This window comes from Elgaria multicarinata, chromosome 8, assembly GCF_023053635.1.
Source record: "Elgaria multicarinata webbii isolate HBS135686 ecotype San Diego chromosome 8, rElgMul1.1.pri, whole genome shotgun sequence".
In the NCBI taxonomy this organism is placed as follows: Eukaryota; Metazoa; Chordata; class Lepidosauria; order Squamata; family Anguidae; genus Elgaria; species Elgaria multicarinata.
The window spans coordinates 4,424,413-4,445,061 of NC_086178.1; the positions used below are offsets into that span (position 1 = coordinate 4,424,413).

General features: G+C 49.1%; 1 protein-coding gene across 1 annotated transcript; it reads right to left on the bottom strand.

Annotated features, from left to right (window-relative positions):
- Positions 1–228: 228 nt before the first annotated feature.
- On the bottom strand, positions 229–18,569 carry SLC51A (solute carrier family 51 member A). Its single transcript, XM_063131417.1, has 9 exons — positions 18,310–18,569; positions 16,042–16,136; positions 14,205–14,359; positions 10,446–10,519; positions 9,009–9,167; positions 6,908–7,019; positions 5,350–5,496; positions 5,090–5,195; positions 229–918 (listed from the first exon to the last, which is right to left on the bottom strand). The coding sequence occupies exons 1-9, from the start codon at positions 18,552–18,554 to the stop codon at positions 779–781; spliced, it is 1,233 nt and encodes a 410-aa protein (XP_062987487.1). The 5' UTR covers positions 18,555–18,569; the 3' UTR covers positions 229–778.
- Positions 18,570–20,649: the final 2,080 nt, after the last annotated feature.

The following is a 20,649-nucleotide window of genomic DNA, read 5'->3' on the forward strand; positions in this document are numbered from 1 at the left end:
GTTCGCCGTTGCCTTCCCTGGCCGTGATTACCTTTCCCCAAGCTAACTGGGTACTCATTTTACCGACCTCGGGAGGATGGAAGGCTGAGTCGACCTGAGCCGGCTGCCTGAGAACCAGCTTCTGCTGGGATCGAACTCAGGCTGTGGGGAGAGTTACATGAGTTCTGCAGGTTGAAGAATTCTGGATTTTGGTTTGTATTTTTGACGCAGATGTTTGGATGGTGTGGGTGCAGGCTTCTAAATTTGTATTTATTTATACAACGCGGTTTCCGTCTGACCATGGAAATAACAGATGCAGCCATTGAGCAGAGTAACCCCTGAGACCTCTCACCCATGGAGTTCTCTCATCCCAATGACACCTACGACCTAGAAAGCAGCGATAGACTCACCCCACCCCCCGAGGTTTTGGACTACAACTCCCATCTGTCCCAGCCAGCATGGCTAAGGGTCGGGAATGATAGGACGTGCAGTCCATAACATCCGACGGACACCCCAGGCTGCCTATCCTTGTTATGAAACCTTGGGCACTTTAATAATAGGTGCCCACATCCCTGTCATCATATAAAGCCCTGGTTAATTTAGCATGTCCATGTAACGTGCCGGCCGTGAATCGACTTGAAGCCTGGGTCTTTCCACACTCTCCAGCGAGCTGAAAATGACCTCCAGGAAATGGCTGCTGTCTTTTCAAGCTTGAGATTTAAGAACGAGCGTCCTATGCTTCCCGTGATCCTGCCAGCTTTGGAAGGTCTCTTGGTCAGTGGCCCTGCTGCGTCCGGCTTTAGTGTTCGATGATCTCTGTCTTGTTCTCTGGCGATCCATCCAGACAGCAGCCTGCCTTGTCATCTGGCTTCCTGTAATACATCCTTGACAGCACTGCCATGATGAAGGTCTCCAAGATCAGCAGCTGCGCGTGCATCTCTGCAAGCAAAATATCAGACAAGAGCATGTGGGACCCTCTTCCAGCAGGCCTGTGGCTGCTTCCGTGGCCTGCTTCCACGGCCCACCTTCCCTAACCCGGGGCCCTGCAGAGGTGTGAGATCGCAACTCCCATCCGTGGCCACGCTGGCTAGGAATGCTGGGGGTTGCAGTCTGGCACATCTGGAGGGCACCAGGTTGGGGGAAGGCAGCTCTGTGGGCAGTGATGCGCAGGTCGATGTTGAATGTGCCGGGGCTCATCGTGACATTCCCTGTTGCCACGTCCCCCCCAAGGAGGGTCTCAAACTGCAAGCAGCTGTTTCGATCCATGCCAAGAAACCCGTCCTGGGCGTTTTCAACTGCTGGGAGCAGGTCTTTTGTAAAGCTCGTGGCTCTGAATCGCCTATCTGGGACCAAGTCGCCCCAAAGAATTTTGCCTTAAAACAGGGGTAGGTCTCAGTAATATCGTGTTGCCAGTGTGCAGGCAGAAGCCTTTCCAGCTGAGCAAATGTGACTTGACATGTCATGTCACATTTGCTCAGCTGGAAAGGCTTCAGCCTACAGCGGAATGGGTGACTGCAGCAGGATGTTGTCTGCTATGGATTATCCTCACTGGGAAATCAATATCTACCCCCACCCACCAACACCACCCTCAATTTCAATGAAGACCACAGCTGAGCTCGGAGAGTCAGGAGCTCTGGTTCTACAACACCACTGTCTATAGAATCATGGAATCATAGAATAGCAGAGTTGGAAGGGGCCTACAAGGCCATCGCGTCCAACACCCTGCTCAATGCAGGAATCCACCCTAAAGCATCCCTGACAGATGGTTGTCCAGCTGCCTCTTGAAGGCCTCTCGTGTGGGAGAGCCCACAACCTCCCTAGGTCACTGGTTCCATTGTCGTACTGCTCTAACAGTCAGGAAGTTTTTCCTGATGTCCAGCTGGAATCAGGCTTCCTTTAACTTGAGCCCGTTATTCCGTGTCCTGCACTCCGGGAGGATCGAGAAGAGATCCTGGCCCTCCTCTGTGTGGCAACCTTTTAAGTATTTGAAGAGTGCTCTCATGTCTCCCCTCCGTCTTCTCTTCTCCAGGCTAAACATGCCCAGTTCATAGAGTCCATAGAGCTTTTTTTGGGAGGGGGGAGCTTTTGCAGTGGGTGCATTAGAACTCTAACCATCATGCGAACTGTATCAGGGATGGACAGAAGGTAGTTCTCCAGCAGTTTGGAACTTCAGTTCCCAGAAGCCCCTGCCAGCATGGCCAATGGTCAGGAATGCTGGGAGCGGAAGGCCAAAGCAGCCGGTGGTCTACTTTCTCATCACCCCAGAACAAGAACATAGGAACATCAGAAGAGCCTTGATGCTGGATCAGGCCAAGGGACCATTTAGTCCAGCACTCTGTTCACACCGTGGCCGACTAGCTGTCAATCAGGGACCCATAAGTAGGACACAGTGCAACACCACCCTAAAATGGTCAAGGGCCTGGAGCATCTCCCCTATGAGGGAAGGTTACAACAGCTGAGATTGTTTAATTTGGGGGGGAAAGGCTGAGGAGAGACATGATAGAGGTGTACAGAATCATGCATGGTGTGGAGAATGTGGACAGGGAGACATTTCTCTCCCTCTCCCATAATACTAGAACCCAATGGGATCATCCCATGAAGGTGATTGGGGGGAGATTAAGGACAAATACAAGGAAGGACTTCTTCGCACGGCACGTAGTTCAACTATGGAACTCACTACCGCAAGATGTGGTGAGGGCCACCAATTTGGATGTTTTTAAAGAGGGGTTGGATAAATTCCTGGAGGAGAAGGCCATCAATGGCTACTAGCCCTGATGGCTATGTGCTACTTCCAGCATCCGAGGCAGTGGGCCTTTATGCACCAGTTGCTGGGGAACATGGGTGGGAGGGTGCTGTTGCACCATGTCCTGCTTGTGCGTTTCCTGTCAACAGCTGGTTGGCCCCTGTGTGAACGGAGTGCTGGACTAGAGGGACCCTTGGTCTGATCCAGCAGGGCTCTGTTTATGTTCTTACCCTCCCACCCACGTTTCTCAGCAACTGGTATTATGTCGGCTTGCTGCCTATATACTAGGTCATGCATAGCGCTGATTCAGGCATTGTATGGGATGACAACCTCTCCTGCCTTGGACTTGGAGTTCCCAACTGGCAGGGGGTAGGGAGTAGGAATAAACACAGGAACTCAGAAAGCTGCCTTATACTGTGTCAGAACCTTGGTCCATCTAGCCCAGTACTGTCAGCACTGGCTGGCAGCAGCTCTCATCATATGGATGCAAGAAAGGCAAATGCGATTTTGGGCTGCATTAATAGAAGTATAGCTTCCAAATCGCGTGAGGTCCTGGTTCCTCTCTATTCAGCCCTGGTTAGGCCTCATCTAGAGTATTGCGTCCAGTTCTGGGCTCCACAATTCAAGAAGGACGCAGACAAGCTGGAGCGTGTTCAGAGGAGGGCAACCAGGATGATCAGGGGTCCGGAAACAAAGCCCTATGAAGAGAGAATGAAAGAACTGGGCATGTTTAGCCTGGAGAAGAGAAGAGAAGATTGAGGGGAGACATGAGAGCACTCTTCAAATACTTAAAAGGTTGTCACGCAGAGGAGGGCCGGGATCTCTTCTCGATCCTCCCAGAGTGCAGGACACAGAAGAACGGGTTGATGTTACAGGAAGCCAGATTCCAGCTGGACACCAGGAAAAACTTCCTCACTGTTAGAGCAGTACGACAATGGAATCAGTGACCTAGAGAGGTTGTGGGCTCTCCCACCCTAGAGGCCTTCAAGAGGCAGCTGGACAACCCTCTGTCAGGGATGCTTTCAGGTGGATTCCTGCATTGAGCAGGGGGTTGGGCTCGATGGCCTTGTAGGCCCCTTCCTACTCTGCTATTCTATGATTCTATGATTCATGCGGGATTCTTTCCTTCACCCTATCTGGAGGATGCAGGGATCGAACCTGGGACCTTGTGCATACACAGCACGTGCTCCATCACACTGAGCTATGGCGCTTCCCCTGCACCCAGATTGGTCTTTGTTTTCATCCTTCTGGTTTACAAGAAAAGGCATGGGCCATTTGTTGTCTCGGCCATTTACCAGTCTTCTGCAAGCTCGTGCCCTCTAGTTGTTTTGGACTTCGACTCCCGTCAGCCCCAACCAGCATGATGAATGGTCAAGAATTCTGGGAGTTGAAGTCCAACCCATATGGAGGGCGGCAAGTTGAGGAAACCTTTGCCCTGCCCGTTAGAGGGGCCCCAAAAGGCTGTGCCCGCTGGACTGGACCGTCCCACAAACTAGAAGTTCCGAAAGTTCTGCACTGAAATCTGCTCCCATTTTCTCCCTTGAGAGATCTCTGTTCTATTTTTCTCGCTTCAAGCCAGGCAGTGGGGATCAGAGTGGCCCTATAGAATCATAGAATAGCAGAGTTGGAAGGGGCCTACAAGGCCATCGAGTCCAACCCCCTGTTCAATGCAGGACTCCACCCTAAAGCATCCCTGACAGATGGTTGTCCAGCTGCCTCTTGAAGGCCTCTAGGGTGGGAGAGCCCACAACCTCCCTAGGTCACTGGTTCCATTGTCGTACTGCTCTAACAGTCAGGAAGTTCTTCCTGATGTCCAGCTGGAATCTGGCTTCCTTTAACTTGAGCCCATTATTCCGTGTCCTGCACTCTGGGAGGATCGAGAAGAGATCCTGGCCCTCCTCTGTGTGACAACCTTTGAAGTATTTGAAGAGTGCTATCATGTCTCCCCTCCATCTTCTCTTCTCCAGGCTAAACATGCCCAGTTCTTACAGTCTCTCTCCATAGGGCTTTGTTTCCAGACCCCTGATCATCCTGGTTGCCCTCCTCTGAACACACTCCAGCTTGTCTGCGTCCTTCTTGAATTGTGACATCCTTCCAGTACTGGACACAATACTCTAGATGATGCTTCACCAGGGCCGAATAGAGAGGAACCAGGACCTCACGTGATTTGGAAGCTATTCTTCTATTAATGCAGCCCAAAATAGCATTTGCCTCTCCAGATGTCATTGAACCACAAGTCCCATTATCCCTGAACATGGGCCAGGCTGGCTGGAGTTGATGGCAGTGAGGAGGCCACTAACAGCCAGAGGGCCACAGGGTTCTCCCGTGCTGCGTTGAAGCCCAGGCAGGCAGGGCTGGGATACTCACGCTGAGACCGCGCCCGAGAGGAAAGCGGCGGGGAGCAGGGGATCTGGCCACCATTGCCCAGGATGCTGAAGATGGACGGCTGCAACGCGGTCAGGATGAGGAGGACCTGAAACCAGAAGGGAGATGCTGAGGTGGTTCCAGGATGGCCTCCAGGTATGTTGGACGGCAACTCCAGGAAGTTCTTGGAGTTGCGTCCAACCCGTCTGGAGGGCGCCCGGTTGCGGAAGCAGTTCACAGCAGTTGACTTCGGACCGGATTACCTGAAAGCAAGCAAACTTGCCCCCCAAGTTCTGTTCGGCCAGATGCGTCCTGGCTTGGCGGAACAGGACCGCCAGCGCCCACAGGCCAAATATGGTGGACACTCCGAGGAAGGTGTTTATCCAAAGAGCCACACTGGTGGCCGAGATCTAGAGGTGGGAGAGGAAAGGGTTAAGGGAGAGCAACAGCAAGTGGGCGACGGCTGAATTTTCTGTGGGGCTCCTCGATGGAAGCACCTTGAATACTCCAACCTAGTGCCTTCAGATGGGTTGGGCGGGAACTCCCAGCATTCCCAGGCAGCATGATTGGGAAAGATGGGAGCTGGAGTCCAACACACATATAGAGGAGACCAGGTTGGAGAAGATTGCAGTAGGCATACTACCTAAATTGGCGTGGTTTTACTTATAACCGAAAGGAGGAACCCTAGAACTAAATTGCCGAGAGAGAATCTATTATTATTGGGTTAGGTAGTGGGATAGCTGAGAAATAAATATTCATAGTAGCTTTCTTTTCATTTAGATTTAGCTCTCTGAGAACTGAGAACCCTCCTGGCTTGTAAGATCTGGGCAGACATCTGGACAATTTAATAAGAGCCATGCTGGATCAGACCCAGGGTCTGTCTAGTCCAGCACCCTCTTCACACAATGGCCAGCCACGAGCAGGACATGGTGCAACAGCACTCTCCCATCCATGTTCCCCAGCAACTGGCGTACATAGGCTTACTGCCTCTGATACGGGACACTTTCGCACCTATCAAATTAGAAAGCCTAGAACCTCCTTTTTTTCAAAAGCAAAGCTAAAGCTGAGATTGCCAGCTAACCTGCCCTTCTGCAGTGCAGATGAAGACCCAGAGAATACAGAAGACCCTAATTTAACAGAAGCAATAAAAGATCTCTTGCCTCCTCACCTCAAAACGGTTGTCGCAATGCGACATCAAGCCATTCTATACGTCTCCCTGCGGCCAGCAAAAGCAGAATAAGATGCGTACACACACACACACACACACATACATGCAAAATGCATGCAAACACATGCTTCTGGGGTCCGTTTGCATTTACCTTGTTGGGAGAGCCATTTGAGAAGCCAAAAGCTCCCCAGGCATGCTAGAATGAGCTATTACCACACCGAACCACATAGAACCAGTGATTACCAACCTGGCGCCCTCAAGATGTGTGTGTGGGACTACAACTCCCATCGTCCACAGCCAGGGCCACCATCGGCCATGCTGACTGGGGATGATAGGCATTGTAGTCCAAGGCATTTAGAGGGTGCCATATTGGGGAAGGCTGAGAAAGAGGATTATTCACAAGAAATCGACACGGTCAAAATCATCCGGTGATCCAGCATTCCCGGCCTTAAAGGGACACAGGAAGGAAAGTGACACTAGAATAGGTGCAATGTTTTTTCTTCCCACTCTGTGCATGAAGGTTTCTGCTGGCCTCCAAAGCACCTACTGACAGCCCCCCCCCCCCGGCTTGTTTCGCCCTGGAGAGAGCAGCCCCGTGCATACATCTCCCATCGATTTTATTTTAATAGGGTACGGCCATCGAGATCACTTACATCCGCCGTGTTATACAGGCCTTCTGTGGTCAAAACGAGCCCAAGGAAGGCACAGGCCACCCTGAGGAAAGCGTACTGGAACGTGCCCAACAGCATGAGCCTAAGTTTTTGTCTGTAATGAGAAAAAGGTGGCAGGTGTTTGCTCCTAGGAAATCCGTGCATCCCAAAGTACGAGCAAAACTGTGCTTGAAGAGACAGGCGGAAGGTTCTTGAGCATTTGCTGGACCGGGCCTAAGTGAGCTGCTCTCTCTTCCTCCCTGCCCCCAATTCAGGGGTCGATGCACCCCCTGGCCAGCCTCTTCCGCTCTGCCCCTCCCATGAAACTCACAACATTAAAATGTGCATCTCACCATTTGAGCCATTCAATCATTGCCCACAATGACTAGGTTCACGCGATCATGGTGAGGGAAATAAGCTGTGGCCTGCGTGCCGGCCAGTTTTTGAATATTCAAGCCATGAGTGTGGCTTGTCGTGTTGTGCAAACCTGGCAAGGCGTAGTTAACGAACCACCCACAACCCCCAAACGGTCCATAGGTTCTCGGTGGTTTGTTAAGCACGCCAACAATCCATCATCGCCGTGTTCACGTCAAACAATAACTTGTGGTCATACCTTGAATATTCAAAATGGCGGTCTGCATGATGTGGCAGCACCCGCGGGTAAATTAGCCTACGGTGGGCAGTCATGAAGTATGAACAGACCAATGTCTAGCCTGGTCCTTGAGCACAACTCAATGGTCCGGTCCCCATACCCTAGAGCAGCCTTCCTCAACCTGGGGCGCTCCAGATGAGTTGTAGTCCAACACATCTGGAGCGCCCCAGGTTGAGGAAGGCTGCTCTAGAGCAACCTTCTCCCGACTGAGCGCCCACAAAATCTACTTAACTACTACTCCCAACATCTCCCATTTGTCCATTCCTGGTCACTCTCCGTCCACCTTGATGAATGCAAGATGCTCTTGAGCAAGGATGTCAGACTTCAGACCCATAGGCCAAATTTGGCCGTCCTGATGGAACGCCTCTCCCGACGTGAATATACCCAGTCACTACGTTCAACATCTAAGGTCCTCCTCCGGGTGCCTACTCCCAGAGAGGCTCGGAGTGTGGCAACGAGGGACAGGGCCTTTTCGGTGGTGGCCCCCAGACTATGCCTGACGAGGCTCGCTTGGCACCAACGCTGCTATCGTTCCAGCGCCAGGTTAAGACTTTCCTCTTTTCCCAGGCATATGGCGGCACATCTTAATCACCCACATGTTTAGTTTTTTTTTTTAACGGTTTTTAATGCTTTATGTGTGTATGTTCTTTGAATTTTAAATTTTAAATTTTGTATACTCGTTTTTATCTTAATTTTAGAATTTCTGTAAACTGACCAGAGAGCCCTGGCTATGGGAGCGGTATATAAGTGCAATAAATAAATAAATAGGCCAAATTTGGCCGTCCCAGTCCAGCCATCCGGGTTTCTGTTTCCTGGGCCCCACCCAATTTCCCACCAAAGCCAATCATTTGCTGGTGTCCCAGCTGACACGTGCGGCCCCCGACAGCTTCTGTGAAATTGGATGCAGCCCTTGGGCTGAAAGAAGTCCAGCACCCCTGCACTAAGGACTGCTGACTAAGGACCTGGATGTAAGTCTAGTTGCTCTCCTAGCTTCCTTGGCATGGGAGTTCTGACGTAGGATGTGCTTTCCCCATTTATTGGGTCCCCCCACTACTTCCCTTCCCCCCATTTCATCTTTACTTGCATGAACTTGCTCAATTGGATCACGGAGCGCGATGACTTTCCCTCTTCGCCCCTTCAAGGGTCGGGTGTTTTCCCCCATGCTGCCAAGGCCATTTGGGAGATGCTGACCAGGGTGCCAAATTGAGACAGTGAAGGAAGGATGAGCGAGGTGCTTCCTAATGGGCACTGGAACACCCTCCCTACTCCTGAGTAGATGCCTCGAGAGCACAGGAATCCCACCCTCCTTCGTGTGAACTAGCGAAGGGTGGCCAGTGGCCCAAAGAAGTGATGTACACATGTAGGTTAGCTTGGATCATGGGCCGACCCTAGAGGGCTACCTTTACCCGGGGCCACTGGGCAATTTTGTCAGCCGCCTTTTCCGCCACTCACTTGCTCATTGTGATGGGAGGACAGCAGGGGCAGCAGCAGCAGCACGGCCCGGTGTTGATGTTCACGGGGGTATCCTTCAAGGCCTTGAGCACGGCCGCCGTGCCCCCAAAGCCTTCCACCATCACCAGCATGGTCAGGTAGAAGCAGACGCCAAAGTACCTGGCGGTGAAACGGGAGAGGACAGAGGTAGGGTTCATTTTTTAAGTAAGGGCATAAGAAGAGTCACGTTAGATCACACCAAGGGCCCATCTCAGCCCACGTTCTGTTCACAGAGTGGCCAACCAGCTGCCCACGGGACACCCACAAGCAGGACATGAGTGCAACAGCACCCTGCTGCCCATGTTCCCCAGCAACTGGTGTACATAGGCAGAGGGCCACTGATGGTAGAAGGTAGCACAGAGCCATCAGGACTAGCAGCCAATACTTCCCCTGTGGTTGTTTTTTCCTGCTCCCTGCCCACCCTCATCACAAAGGGGAGGAACGGTTAGGGTGACCATATGGAAAAGAGGTCAGGGCTTCTGTACCTTTAACACAGTGGTTCCCAAAATTTTTCTGGTAACTGCCCCCTTGGTTCCACAAACTCATGCCCAGTGCCCCCTGCGCGCGGCCCCTTTAAATGGGAAGCACCCGCTGCAGGCTTGCCGAGGGAGGGAGGGAAAAGAGAGCGAACACCTCTGTTTTGCAGCCGGCATGGCGGGGCACACCAAGCAGGGTATGTCTCTTCATTAGCGTTTTGGTGCTTTTGAAACATTTCAATTCACCGTTAAAAGGACTCTTCTTAAACAGTATTAATACATGTGTGGATCCTTCCCCTATATGTCTTGGGACCAAACTACCTTCTCCCATTTTATTCTCCCATAAAAATGTCCCTGGGTTTTAAGACCTTCTGGAGAGGCGCTTCTCAGAAAAGGCCACCTCGAGCCCCCCCGCCTCTTAGCGCCCCTCTGCTGCTCCCTTGCCTCTTAACGCCCCCCTATGCAATCCCGTCGCCCCCAAGGGGGCAGTACCACCCACTTTGGGAACCACTGCTTTAACAGGTGTATCGAAAAGGGAATTTCAGCAGGTGTCATTTTTATACATGCAGCACATGGTGAAATTCCCTCTTCATCACAACACTTAAAGCTGCTCTAGATATACGAGAGTGACCAGATACAAAAAGGGGCAGGGCTCCTGCAGCTCTAACTGTTGTGACGAAGAGGGAATTTCACCAGGTCCTGCCTGCATAAAAAGGACACCTGCTGGAATTCCCTTTTCCATCCAACTGTTAAAGATACAGAAGCCCTGTCCTCCTTTGCCATATGGTCACCTTATGCATGGGCATGGGGTTCATCACCACCCCCTCCTCCTGGTATTAACCTGAAGGGACAGTGTCCGTTTTTGCCCTGCCTTGTGCAGAGCAGGGGGGAAGGAGGGTTGTCTCCCTGGAGAGATACTCACGAGGCAATGGCCATCTCCACCACCGGCATGGCGCGCGGGACCCAGAGCCCCGAAAGGCAGAATATCGAGACTACCTGGAAAAAGAAAAGGCAGCCCAGACTGAAGCACAGCAGAACGGCACGCAGGACGTGCGGAGGTCACAGCAAGAGAGGCTCCCTCTGTGGGGCAATCCTGTCTTTCCTTGCTGTGGCGTTACACCCCACAAGTCAGTCCCCTAAAGCATGTCTAGTGTTTGTAAGTCTGGTGTGTTTAGAATGTTGACCTGAGTGGGCGGAGTTAGAATGTCTTGGGAGGGGGAGGAGTGATATATAAGGGAATCATAGAACAGTAGAGTTGGAAGGGACCTACAAGGCCATCGAGTTCAACCCCCTGCTCAATGCAGGAATCCACCCTAAAGCATCCCTGAGAGATGGCTGGGCCCAGGACTGAGCCCTGCGGCACCCCACTCGTTGCCTCTCCCCAGTTTGAGAAGGTTCCATTGATAAGTCCTCTTTGAGTCCGATTCTGTAGCCAACTGTGAATCCACCTAATAGTTGTTCCATCTAGCCCACTTTTAGCTAGTTTGTTAATCAGAATGTCATGTGGTACTTTGTCAAAAGCTTTGCTGAAGTCAAGATATATGACGTCTGCAGCATTCCCACACTCCACAAGGGAGGTTACCCGATCAAAAAATGAGATCAAATTAGTCCTTTAACTTGAGCCCGTTATTCCGCGTCCTGCACTCCGGGAGGATTGAGAAGAGATCCTGGCCCTCCTCTGTGTGACAACCTTTCAAGTATTTGAAGAGTGCTATCATGTCTCCCCTCCATCTTCTCTTCTCCAGGCTAAACATGCCCAGTTCTTTCAGTCTCTCCTCATAGGGCTTTGTTTCCAGACCCCTAATCATCCTGGTTGCCCTCCTCTGAACACGCTCCAGCTTGTCTGCATCCTTCTTGAATTGTGGAGCCCTCCACAATTCAAGAAGGATGCAGACAAGCATCCTTGAATGGCAGAGGAGATTGGAGGCTCTCTATATGTTAGCTCTTGGTGTGTAGAGTACTTGGGTTCTGGAGCGTTTGAGGTTCAGTGTAGAGAGGGGTGTCTTTTGAGGGTGGTGTGCAGATAGTCAATGGGTGTATATTCATCAATACCGATAATAAAGAAAGTTCAAGAGTGAATGTGTGAGAGAAAGGAAAGCGTGTATGAGAAAAGTGAAAGGATTGGATGAGAGGCTTTAAAAAGGGTTTTTTTAAAAATGTTTTATTATGAAACAAAGCTTGTGAACTTTTAAACTAAAATTTTAATCAGTTTGTTTTAACTACCACAAAAATCCCACGTGTCTGTTTGGCATTTATCCTCTGCAGTTGTTTACATTTAACACCCGCTCTGACAATAATTCACCTCAGTACATATAATTCACAGGGCTTTAATTTATTACTGAAATCCTTCCAATTTAACCCCTTTCTCCACATAGTTTGGAGGGAGGCAGTGGTTGTCCCTCGCCTCAGGTTCCTCAAGTGGTGGGGCTTCGCTTGAGCAGGGAGTGTCCGTGGCTGGGCCTGGTGTTCAGAGCCTGTGTCATGGCACGTGCCTTTTTCCGTGATGACTTTCCAACAACAGGTGAAAAGCTTTAGGTGTTTGGCCTACAGTGGGGCAGGGAGCGCAAGCCGCAGACGGCCGTTGGCTCCAAGTCGTGCGGCAACCACCTGCTCTTCCCCACAGCCCAATTGGAGAGTCGGGCTGCAGGGGAAAAGGGCCGCTGCTATTCGTGGTGGGGCAGCAAAGCAAATTGAGGACATTGCTGGTCACCGGTACACCTAGGGGTGACCATATTATACCAACTTTAAAATCACTTCACTGGCTGCCAATTAGTTACCGGGCAAAGTCTAAAGTGTTGGTTATCACCTTTAAAGCGCTGCATGGTTTGGGTCCAGGCTACCTGCGGGATTGCCTTCTCCCGTACAATCCGCCCTGCACACTCAGGTCCTCTGGGAAGAATCTACTTCAGCTAGCAAAAACTAGATTAACAACTGTTACCCAGAGGACCTTTTCCTCTGCCGCCCCCAGTTTGTGGAATGGCTTGCTGGGAGAGATTCGTCAACTTAACAGACTTCTAGAATTTAAGAAAGCCATGAAGACTAATCTCTTCCGGCAGGCCTACCCAGCTGAATTTTAAGATGCCTTTTTTAATCATAGAATCATAGAATAGCAGAGTTGGAAGGGGCCTACAAGGCCATCGAGTCCAACCCCCTGCTCAATGTAGGAATCCACCCTAATGCATCCCTGACAGATGGTTGTCCAGCTGCCTCTTGAAGGCCTCTAGTGTGGGAGCGCCCATGACCTCCCTAGGTAACCGGTTCCATTGTCATACTGCTCTAACAGTCAGGAAATTTTTCCTGATGTCCAGCCGGAATCTGGCTTCCTTTAACTTGAGCCCGTTATTCCGTGTCCTGCACTCTGGGAGGATCGAGAAGAGATGGTGTGCTGCTTTTAATGATGCACTGGTTTTAAACGTTTGAATTAGTTTTATGTATTTTATGGTGTTTTTATTTGTGTTGTACCCCGCCTCGATCCAGAGGGAGAGGTGGGTAACAAATAAATAAATAAATCCTTGTTGTTTATTCGTTCAGACGCTTCCGACTCTTCATGACTTCATAGACCAGACCAGGCCAGAGCTTTCTGTCGGCCTTTGCCACCCCTAGCTCCCCGAAGGTCGATTTCGTCATATAAATAAATATAAATATAAATAATAAATATATTATTATTATTATTATTATTATTATTATTGGAGAGGGGAGGTTTTCTTCAGCTCTTAGTGCTCAAAAGCCCAAATTTATATAATAAATATCATTTTAGGATGTTTTAAAATGATTTTAGGATGTTTTAACAACGTATATTATGTTTTAATTCAGTTTTATATTTATTTATATAGCACCAAGTACATTGTTGGTGCTATATAAATAAATAAATAATAATAATAACAATTTTATGTATTTTATATTTACTGTTGTTCCCCACCTCAATCAGAATGGAGAGGTGGGTAAGAAATAAATTTATTATTATTATTATTATTATTATTAATAATAATAATAATAATAATAATAATAATAATAATTCATTTCTTACCCACCTCTCCATTTGGATAGAATAACAAGTATAAAATACAGAAAACTGAATTAAAAACATCCTAAAAACATCCTAAACTTTAAATACGGCTCTTCCAACATGATGATGATGATTTATTTATTTATTTATATAGCACCATCAATGTACCATGTTCAACACCTCAACAGGTGTTTAAAAGAGCGCGGTATTGGAACTTTAAGTGCCTGGCCCTTTAAATTTTGATATTTAAAGGGCAGAATATTTAAATTAAAACGAAACAAAAAAACCAAAATAATTCTCCTGGGACCTGCCTTTTTGTTTGTTTCTTTCTAAATAGTATTTTTTTTATATAGCCTTTCAATGGCAGTTCCCACGGTAGTTGGTAGGTCAAATGATTCATCGCAACCATAAAAATCAACAATAAAACACCAGGAACAGCCTTTAAAAGCTGTATAACAACCAGATCAAGGTTTAAAAAAAAGCCTGGGAAAATGACAAGGTCTTTGCTTGGTACGGAAATTTAAAAAAGTAGCAGCACAGGTTCCCAGAGATAGACACGTGTGGTAAGATACATTTTTGTGAACCGCCCAGGGAGCTTTGGCTATTGGGAGGTATGAAAATGCAATGAATTAATAAATAATACCACCATCCAGAAGGTACGAGATGGACACTTACAGTGGGTGCTGAGCTACTCCAGATGAGGGTCTTCATCTTGACGAAGCAGCGGACCTTCTTGGAGAGATACAGGGCATCTTCCACAAAGATGACGATGGACAACAGCGTCAGGAAGGTCACCATGCCTGTGACGGCGAGGTCCACTGAGCTCTGCTCTGCAAGGAAAGGAGAGCTGATGTCACTGCGAGGGGCAGCTCCTGAATGTACAAAGGCAGCTGACTCCATGCCAAGACTCCCCACGGGATTGTGGAGCCTCTTCCAGATGGAGAGCCAATTCCGTTTTGAAGAAGTGGTTGCAGTCACAGAATCATAGAATGGTAGAGTTGGAAGGGGCCTCTAAGGCCATCGAGTCCAAACCCCTGCTTAATGCTGGAATCTACCTGAAAGCATCCCTGACAGATGGCTGTCCAGCTGCCACCTGAAGGCCTCTAGAGTGGGCGAGCCCACCACTTCCCTAGGTCATTGGTTCCATTGTCGTAACGCTCAGATTCCGTCTGGACATCAGGAAAAACTTCCTGACTGTTAGAGCAGTACGACAATGGAACCAGTTACCTAGGGAGGTGGTGGGCTCTCCCACACTAGAGGCCTTCAAGAGGCAGCTGGACAACCATCTGTCAAGGATGCCTTAGGGTGGATTCCTGCATTGAGCAGGGGGTTGGACATGATGGCCTTGTAGGCCCCTTCCAACTCTGCTATTCTATGATTCTATGATTCTAACAGTCAGGAAGTTTTTCCTGATGTCCAGCCGGAATCTGGCTTCCTGTAACTTGAGCCCGTTATTCTGTGTCCTGCACTCTGGGAGGATCGAGAAGAGATCCTGGCCCTCCAGTATGTGACAAGTGTGGGAGAGCCCACAACCTCCCTAGGTAACTGCTTCCATTGTTGTGCTGCTCTAACAGTCAGGAACTTTTTCCTGAAGTCCAGCTGGAATCTGGCTTCCTTTAACTTGAGCCCCTTATTCCGTGTCCTGCACTCTGGGAGGATTGAGAAGAGATCCTGGCCCTCCTTTTAAGTATTTGAAGAGTGCTCTCATGTCTCCCCTCCATCTTCTCTTCTCCAGGCTCAACATGCCCAGTTCTTTCAGTCTCTCTTCATAGGGCTTTGTTTCCAGACCCCTGATCATCCTTGTTGCCCTCCTCTGAACACGCTCCAGCTTGTCTGCATCCTTCTTGAATTGTGGAGCCCAGAACTGGACGCAATACTCTAGATGAGGCCTGACCAGGGCCGAATAGAGAGGAACCAGTACCTCACGTGATTTGGAAGCTATACTTCTATTAATGCAGCCCAAAATAGCATTTGCTTTTTTTGTAGCCACATCACAACGTTGGCTCATGTTCAACAATTCCAAGAGCTGGCATTCCAGTGGTGGGCAGTCCCAGAGGCAAAGGGGGTGGAGCAAAGGCAAGGGGGCGTGGCTGGAATACCCACATATTTTTGCTTAAAGCTCTTACTGCCAGGAACAATGGCGGGCCCAAGGTTCGACCCCTCTGTTTTAAGGCGTGGGTAGGCTTGTGTAGGAGAAGGTCTTCCTTCTGTTATCTGGGGTCTAGACTGCTTTTTGCTTTATATAGTACGCCCAATAATTCTCTTTAGCAGATCCAGAAATTATCGTTTTACAGCTGGCATGCAGACGTAGATAGTTGTACTATATAATATAATACAGTACAATATATACAATTTGCTTAAAAGAGTATCTCCAACTGCAAAACATGCTGCACAACCGCCCTCTAAATAACTGGGAAACAGGCACCCTTGCACTAGGTAAGCCAGTTAAAGGCGCAACCCTGCGGGTGTTTACACAGAAAGGAGTCCTACAACGCCCAGCTAGCAAACTTACGACGCAGTAGTTGCAGCGCGGTTGGCGGTTGGGAGAAGCAGGCGACTGGGATGCTGAAATTGTAAATCAGCAGACGGATCACTTCAGGGGGGAACCTGCAGGTAAAATGGAAGAACAGCCACACAAGTGAGACAGGGTGGCCCTCACGCCTATGTCTTAGCCACCACCCACCTCCAAGCCCCCCAGCATCGCCCAGAATTGTCTTCTCCAAGAAATGCCCACAGGCTCGCTAGTGCAGGGCTTCACACCTAAGCTACTAACTGGGGGGTGGGGGGAGGAATTTGCCAGCCCTGATTTAGATTGACCAGGAGATGTGTTTTATCAGGTACAACTGGCAACGTTTGCTATCGATCCAATCTTGAATGCTCAAAGCAGGTAACTAGCTAGTGAATATCTTATTTTGGGTGCTGTTTTGGAAACAGAAATCCTTCCAATTATCAGTGAGTCAATGCTAGGGTGGCCCTATGAAAAGGAGGACAGGGCTCCTGTATCTTTAACAGTTGCATAGAAAAGGGAACTTCAGCGTGTGTCATTTGTATATATGGGGAACCTGGTGAAATTCCCTCTTCATCACCACAGTTAAAACTGCAGGTGCCCTGCCATCTTTTAAATCTGGTCACTCTAGTATAGCTCCTGCAGCTTTAACTGTTGTGACGAAGAGGGAATTTCACCAGGTTCTCCATATATACCAATGACACCTGCTGAAATTTCCTTTTCAATACAACTGTTAAAGATACAGGAGCTCTGTCCTCCTTTTCATATGGTCACCCTATTGAGTCAACGTTACTCTCATCTTTAAAGAGATAAATACATGATAATAATAAATCATCATGGCCATGATTCCACCAGGACGTTCTGCTCCACAGTTCCCACTGAAAGGAATGAGAGTTTGTGCAAGCATCTGAATTGTTCATACGCACACCTCCCATTCATTACAACGAGATTTGCACAGCAGTTGGACTGAACCCATCATCTTAGTTTGAGTTGTTGCTGTTTGTTACTGTTAAAAAAACAGTTCTGTCACAGTAGCACAATACTGACTTATGGAGCACAGAAACTCAGCGAACAACGAAACAACTGTTAACCATACTGATATTTGCTTCCTTGCAACTTAGGGTGACCCTATGGAAAGGAGAACAGGGCTCCTGTATCTTTAACAGTTGTATAGAAAATGGAATTTCAGCAGGTGTCATTGATATGCAGGCAGCACCGGGTGAAATTCCCTCTTCATCACAACAGTTAAAGCTGCAGGAGCCCTGCCCTAAAGTGACCCGATACAAAATTCCTGCATTGAGCCGGGGGTTGGACTCGATGGCCTTGTAGGCCGCTTCCAACTCTGCTATTCTATGATTCTATGATTCTATGAAAATGACACCAGCTGAAATTTCCTTTTCTATGCAACTGTTAAAGATACAGGAGCCCTGTCCTCCTTTCCACAGGGTCACCCTAGCATTGCAGCATAGAAACTGGGTTCCATAAAATTAAGGCATCTCCACTTTTGATAGCTGCTGAACATTATTGCCAAGAAGCAACACGTATCTATGTTGGTGATGATTCTCTTACAAGGCACATCCGTATATATCAGCGGCACTTACTTCCAGTTAAGTGAATATACTAGATTGTGGCTTGAATGGTGGCAGATTATGCATTGTACGGCTGATTAGTGGCCAATAGTCCAGCATAGACAGCTGATGTGTCATCGGTGAGATTTAATGTAGGGAAGGCGGGCGTCTCCTGTTAGTTGGCAACTGCTCACCAGATTGGAAGGATGTGCCCACCAGACCTTGAACAAGGTGACACATGAACACCTGGGTTCTGGGCCAAGTCCTACTAGAACCAGCACTCATCTTAACCCTTCCTTAGAATCATAGAATAGTAGAGTTGGAAGGGTCCTCTAAGGTCATCAAGTCCAACCCCCTGCTCAGTACAGGTATCCACCCTAAAGCATCCCTGACAGATGGTTGTCCAGCTGCCTCTTGAATGCCTCTAGGGTGGGAGAGCCCACAACCTCCCTAGGTAACTGGTTCCATTGTTGTACTGCTCTAACATTCAGGAAGTTTTTCCTGATGTCCAGCCGGACAGCAGGACAGCAGATGTTCATCTTAGGCCCTGCATCATGTGTGCCTTGGTCTGTTTCTCTCCTCTCCTACCCCAGCTTTCAGGCAGGCAGCAGGGACCGAATATCCCATGCCTGAAATCCTACAGAGCGGACCCCAGTGCCTCTGGGCTGGATGGCACTGTACAAAAACAAACCTCCTTGCTGCTTACCTGAGGTCTTGCACCAGATCTTCCAAGGGGTCCATGATTCCTCCGTTCTGGACAGCTTCCCCCAATCCCTGATCACTCGAGGAGCAGCGTTCTTCTGATGACGGCCTCTTCTCCGGCAGTGTTTGCCATGCCGGGTCAGAGTCCTCCGGTGCACTGCTGCCCGTGGGAGGGTCTCCGAGTCCACCGCGTTTTGGCTCATTCGCTTTGAACCAGCCCTCGCCTTCTCTCCCATCCTTTCCCTTCATCCAAAGGCTGCCCCGGCAGGGTCATTGACAGAGAGGCCGGGTCATCTGCGAACTTGTGTATCCTGGGTTAATGATCCAGGAAGGGGCCAGGGCTGCAATCAGGGGCAAAGGGTGCTTCCAATGTCACGCAGGCAGCGAGCCAAGGAAATCAGGGACGATCATTCCCAGTTCCTCCTCTTCCTCCTTCTTCTTTTCTCTCTCTTTCTCTCTCTCTCTCTCTCTTTCAGTGGCAGCAGAAGGGGGTGGTGGAGAGGGGCAACCCCCCCCCTAACAAGGAGCTTGCCACGACACCAGCAGTGGGGCTGGAGGTGGTTTGATCTGGAGACAGTTCTGCGGCTGCTTGCTCGTCACACTGCTGGGTGACTATTTGGACAGTGGCTTCAATGCCCTGCTGCAGTAAAACCCCTGCAGTCGTCAGGGTGATTGATTACCTGGAAGAAGCACGTCCCGGGTGGCTTGTTTTAGAAACAGGTGGGGCAGGATGAGGAGGTTAGGGAGGAGTGCGTACGCAAGAGCAGAGAGGAGAGCGAGCACGGGCCAGGCTGAGGCTGCCCAAACGAAGAGTGGACACTGATGGATCCAAAAGCAAGCCAGAGGTTGGACAAATTCCTGGAAGATCTCTTCCGGATCCTCCCAGAGTGCAGGACACGGAATAACAGACTCAAATTAAAGGAAGCCAGATTCCGGCTGGACATCTGGAAAAACTTCCAGACTGTTAGAGCAGTAGTGGGCTCTCCCACACTGGAGTCATTCAAGAGGCAGCTGGACAAGCATCTGTCAGGGATGCTTTAGGGTGGATACCTGTACTGAGCAGGGGGTTGGACTTGATGACCTTAGAGGACCCTTCCAACTCTACTATTCTATGATTCTAAGGAAGGGTTAAGATGAGTGCTGGTTCTAGTAGGACTTGGCCCAGAACCCAGGTGTTCATGTGTCACCTTGTTCAAGGTCTGGTGGGCACATCCTTCCAATCTGGTGAGCAGTTGCCAACTAACAGGAGACGCCCGCCTTCCCTACATTAAATCTCACCGATGACACATCAGCTGTCTATGCTGGACTATTGGCCACTAATCAGCCGTACAATGCATAATCTGCCACCATTCAAGCCACAATCTAGTATATTCACTTAACTGGAAGTAAGTGCCGCTGATATATAAATGGATACTGTTGTTTTTTTATACTGTTTTTATGTTTCTGATGGTTTTTTTAAACCTTGTATACTTTTTAATGTTTACTGTTAACAGGTTGTCACACAGAAGAGGGCCAGGATCTCTTCTCGATCCTCTCAGAGAGCAGGACACGGAATAACAGGCTCAAGTTAAAGGAAGCCAGATTCCAACTGGACATCAGGAAAAACTTCCTGGCTGTTAGAGCAGTATGACAATGGAATCAGTTACCTAGGGATGTGGTGGGCTCTCCCACACTAGAGGCCTTCAAGAGGCAGCTGGACAACCCTCTGTCAGGGATGCTTTAGGGTGGATTCCTGCATTGAGCAGGGGGTTGGACTCGATGGCCTTGTAGGCCCCTTCCAACTCTGCTATTCTATGATTCTATGTTTCTATTTTTAACTGTTGTAAACCGCCCAGAGAGCTTTGGCTGTGGGGCGGTATATAAATGTAATAAATAAATAAATATTGATGGATCTATGGATCATAATAAAGTGATGATGATGATGATGATGATGATGATGATGATGATGAAATAAATTTCTTCATGAAGACAGACTTTCTTCATAACCTATTCAGAATTATTCCTAATATTAACAGGGATGTTGTCAGGGTGGGATGGGGGTAGAGAGAGCTTTGCATGCTGCCTTGGACTCATTGGAGGAAAGGCTGCCAGATCTACACCAAACAGGATATGACACTTTGAAAACGGTTTGAAAACTGCATCTGGAGTGTGTCCTGGGCCCATTATTTCTCTTTCCAGCCTAACACTCTAATCCCTATACTACACAGTGGGCCGTTCAGAAGACAGCCACCATGGTTAAAGCATGGCTTAAGGTAAGCCAGAAAGCTGGGGGCATGTTCAGAAGACACCTTAAACCATGGCTTTAACCACAGTGAAGAAGGGTTTTTGCCTGTATTCACCATGG